General features: G+C 49.2%; 1 protein-coding gene across 1 annotated transcript in view; it reads left to right on the top strand.

Moving 5' to 3' along the window:
• LOC119428577 (synapsin-3) overlaps positions 1–4,247 on the top strand; it is a 108,852-nt gene that overhangs the window by 103,941 nt on the left and 664 nt on the right. Inside the window, exons 11-13 of the mRNA XM_037696260.1 lie at positions 927–1,058; positions 2,730–2,748; positions 2,825–2,981. Coding sequence (XP_037552188.1) covers positions 927–1,058; positions 2,730–2,748; positions 2,825–2,981 — 308 coding nt within the window. The remainder of the gene's footprint in view (positions 1–926; positions 1,059–2,729; positions 2,749–2,824; positions 2,982–4,247) is intronic.

Raw genomic sequence — 4,247 nt, 5'->3', positions numbered from 1 at the left:
TTAGCTTTAAGCTACAAGTAGTAAGGCACTAGTTAAAAGGAGCAAAAAAGAAGAAGCTAGCTAAAAGTATCAAAGACCAATCTTAAAGTAGAACAGTAGCTAAATGCTAAGTGGTGTTAGTAAACAAAAACAGACTCAGTAGCTGAAGCAAAGGAAAATTAGACAAACCAAAGGTCTAAGCAAGGTCAAAGGTCGCAGCACCCTTCTCTCAAATTATCTGAACATTTGAAGAAGACATTGTTTGTTAAAAAGAACAGCCGAGCGTCAGTGAACTCTGGATCTGCAGCTCAGTGACGGGCTGCCGTGTCAGGAATGTGCCGCACGTGTTCTGGTGCCGTGGAACCGTTGGTCTGAGGCTCAGCACACATCTGGACCTGGCGCTGTGAGGCGCGCTGCAGCCATGCTCCTCCGCTGCGGCTTGTTTTGGTCTGCAGAGGGGAGGACGGACCGTCTCCAGAACCCACGTGCTCCGTGTTTTTGCACGTGACGGGCAGTCTGTTTACCCTCTGAGATGATTTCAGTCGTGTTTGGTTTGTGGGCTCATAAAAACAGCTGCTTGAACGACTAAATGAGATTAAACTGATTCAGTTTGTCGTCTTCACTTCGTGGGAAACATGTTCTTCATCATAAATAACCCCAGCTTGTGTCTTTAAGCCTTAAATAAGACGCGTTGAAGTGGTTTCAGTTGTGTGTAAGTACCGGGGTGCTTGGGAATGAGGAGAGCAGCCAGTCCCATCCAGTAGTTAACTGGATTTAAAGCTGTGGAGCTTCTATCTTCTAACCTCAGCTGCATGTGAACAAAGTGACTCATGCTTTTTGGCTCCACTGTCTCTGACGCCCTTCAGGCTCGGCGCAGATTAAAATATACAATCCCACCATCTAGTGGAGGTTTAACGTTTCACACGGTGAGCTTCCTGTCTGTGCAGGTGATGGACAGCTCCATGCCTCTGATCGGGGAGCACGTGGAGGAGGACAAGCAGCTGATCACAGAGCTGGTCATCAGTAAGATGGCCCAGGTGCTGCTGGGAGTTTCCACGCCTCAGCCTTCCTCTGTGAAGGTACGGATAAAAACTGCTGCACGTATTCATGGTAGTAAGTTTCATCTCAGTTCTGACGAGATCAGATCTGGACTCACTGATGTGTAGGACATCTTCAAGGCAACGATTACTTTGTGGAAATAGAACTCACATCCGTGGTCAGATCTGTAAACCGCTCAAAACGAGTTCAGCAAACACTGAGTTTGAACAAAATGTGATGTTTTCTTTTTGGGAAGAATCCAGTTTGCAGTGTGTTTTTAACACCCCCAACCAGTTTAAAAACGTGAAACACCCAGACAGAGGAATGGAAATGAGCCTGCCAGCGTCTAGGTACAGAACAGAGCCCAACGTGTTGTATGTCCCTTGAGATCCAACCGAAGGTCGTAAACATCGTCCCGATCTTCCAAAATATCCCTGACGGGCGCTGCTATGTTGTATTTATGGAACCAGAGTATGTGCAGTTGGGATGTGGCGCCTTAAGCCCCGCCTCCTTCCCCCTACACACAGTCATGGGGCTTTTTAGGCATCCAACAACTAATTACACTGAAACGTATTAGAAAAGTTCATATTTTAACGTACAGACGAAACGTTAAACCTGGATAAATATCTGAGCTGTATTTTGGTTCATAGCCCCTAAAATTAAACTTCAAAGCCACAAGGGGGCGCACGTCCTGTTTTAGCTTCAACTTTAGCACTACCTTCCCGTGTCCAGTGAAGAATGTCAATGGGTCAGGGTTGACGTCCACTCTGCACCACCACACGTTTAACCGGGGAAAGATTTGGTGAATCTGACCGACGTGATGAAAGCAAAACACACGCCCTTAGTGGACGGGAGTTGTTTAAAGAGTCTCTAGAAGGCTACGGCATACAAAAACAGGATGTTCCAGATGTGTTGTGCTGAATCGGTGCCAGAGATGACCTGGAGCCAGACTCTGTGGCTCCCCGCACCGTGGTGGATCGGTCCACTCTTCTTGGCGCCACCATCCAGGCACACGTCGGTCATCTGTGGTGATTCAACGGTACAACTCCACTCGCCGTCAGTCCAAACCCCCTCATTTCCGCTCTGGTGTTTATGGCAGTTAGACACTGTGAACCTGGAGTCCAGACACACAGTCAGAGTCCAGTACCTGTATCTGGATGTTGAGGGGTTCGTTGCTTCTTGGTGATCAGTACAATGATCCTGTCTTTGGTGGTCAGAACCTTCACAACCTCTAGTTTTCATTGGTTCCAACACTGATTGTGATATCTGTACGCACCTCGCTGGTCATCTGCACACGATGCATCACCCAACCTCCTGCACAAAAGGACTCTGGTCAAACTCCACCAAGTGCTGGGAATGATGTCTAATGTGTCTACGAAGCGTCCTCTGTTTCTGCGACCAACGAGGCCCTCTGGTGTCCGATCCAGACATGACAACTTCGTCCATATCAAACCATTTATTTACCCCTTGCTGGTTTAATTGGGGACTAAATTGCACCTAAATTAGACCATCCCTTGGTGCCTAACTTGTTTTTAACAAGTGTATACCTGAATGATCCCTTCCCCCAAAGCATCTGTAAGCCTCTAGGTGTCCCCACATCCTAGGTATTTAATTTTAAACAGGTGGTTTATTCTCTGTAGTGCCAGCAGTCAGTTTATGTTTTTAGTTCTGGAAGTAAAACCTCATTGTTGTATTTTTTTCTGTCTCCTCAGACCACGCAGCCCAGACGAGGTACGATTAGTCTTCTTTTGTCTGTTGACCGGTTTCACCGAGCAAACTGGTGATGTGTCATGTTTCCGTCCTGCAGGAGGACACCGCTCCGCCTCAGCCTCTCCATCCCAGTCGGCCCAGGGGTCTCCTCAGAGAGCCCGCTCAGCCACCACCTCCCCCAGCCAGGCCTTCCAGCCCGGCCCCATCCCGGCCCCCTCTGGGCCCGGAGCTCAGAAACAGGCGCCGCAACTCAAGTAAGTTCAGACCAGAGACCTTCGTTCTTTCAGCGCCTCGTCGTAAGACTTTCAAGTTTTTAGAAGAGAGATGAACGTCTGAAAACGTTTGTGGGTCGTGTAAAATGTTAATAAAAATAATTGATAAATAAATCTCAAAAACACAACTTGTTCCCAGCGGAGCAGAGCAGACGTGTCAAACTGTCAAAGCTGAGAAATTAAATCATTTGTCTCAAAAAAAGTTGCTCTAGAGTTTATTGGCATCAACGCGTCTCAGACCAGGAGCAACAAACATCTGTACCAGTGAGCGGTGCGAGTAAGAAACATCTGGAGGAGAGTTTTATAACTAATGAGGTTAATTGTCAACAGGTCAGGTATGAACAAAGTAAGAGGAGATGGGCAGAGGTTCTTTGGTCTGTGGACAATTGTCTAAATATTATGAAACGATTTCAGAATAAAGTTCTTCAATGAAAAATAAGTAAAACTAAAGAGGAGAGGGACCAGCCAGCCTGTTGTCAGCACACAGTTCAGAGGCAGGCTTCTCTAATGGTATGGGGGTGCATTAGTGGACGTGGCAAGGAAAACCCTGGATAGCTCGGATCTTCCATCTGCTGGCCTCCTCAGGTCCTGGTCTTCTCAGGTTCTGGTCTCCTAAGGTCCTGGTCTCCTCAAGTCCTGATCTCCTCAGGCCCTGGTCTCCTCAGTTCCTGGTCTCCTCAGGTCCTGGTCTCCTCAAGTCCTGGTTTCCTCAGGTCCTGGTCTCCTCAAGCCCTGATCTCCTCAGTCTGTGGTCTCCTCAAGTCCTGGTTTCTTCGGGTCCTGGTCTCCTCAGGTCCTGGTCTCCTCAGGCCCTTGTCTCCTCAAGTCCTGGTCTCCCCAGCTCCTGGTTTCCTCAGGTCCTGGTCTCCTCAAGTCCTGGTCTCCTCAGGTCCTGGTCTCCTCAAGTCCTGGTCTCCCTAGCTCCTGGTCTCCTTGTGTCCTGGTTTCTTCAGGTTCTGGTTTCCTCAGGTCCTGGTTTCCTCAGGTCCTGGTTTCCTCCGGTCTTGGTCTCCTCAGGTCCTGGTCTCCTCAGGCCCTGGTTTCCTCAGGTCCTGGTCTCCTCAAGCCCTGATCTCCTCAGTCTGTGGTCTCCTCAAGTCCTGGTTTCTTCAGGTCCTGGTCTCCTCAGGCCCTGGTCTCCTCACGTCCTGGTCTCCCCAGCTCCTGGTCTCCTCGGGTCCTGGTTTCCTCAGGTCCTGGTCTCCTCAGGTCCTGGTCTCCTCAGGCCCTGGTCTCCTCAAGTCCTGG

The sequence above is a fragment of the Nematolebias whitei genome, chromosome 22 (genome assembly GCF_014905685.2).
Source record: "Nematolebias whitei isolate Nwh7 chromosome 22, NemWhi1, whole genome shotgun sequence".
Lineage (NCBI taxonomy): Eukaryota > Metazoa > Chordata > Actinopteri > Cyprinodontiformes > Rivulidae > Nematolebias > Nematolebias whitei.
Note: the sequence above shows the minus strand (reverse complement) of the source record. Positions and strands in the feature narration are given on the sequence as shown.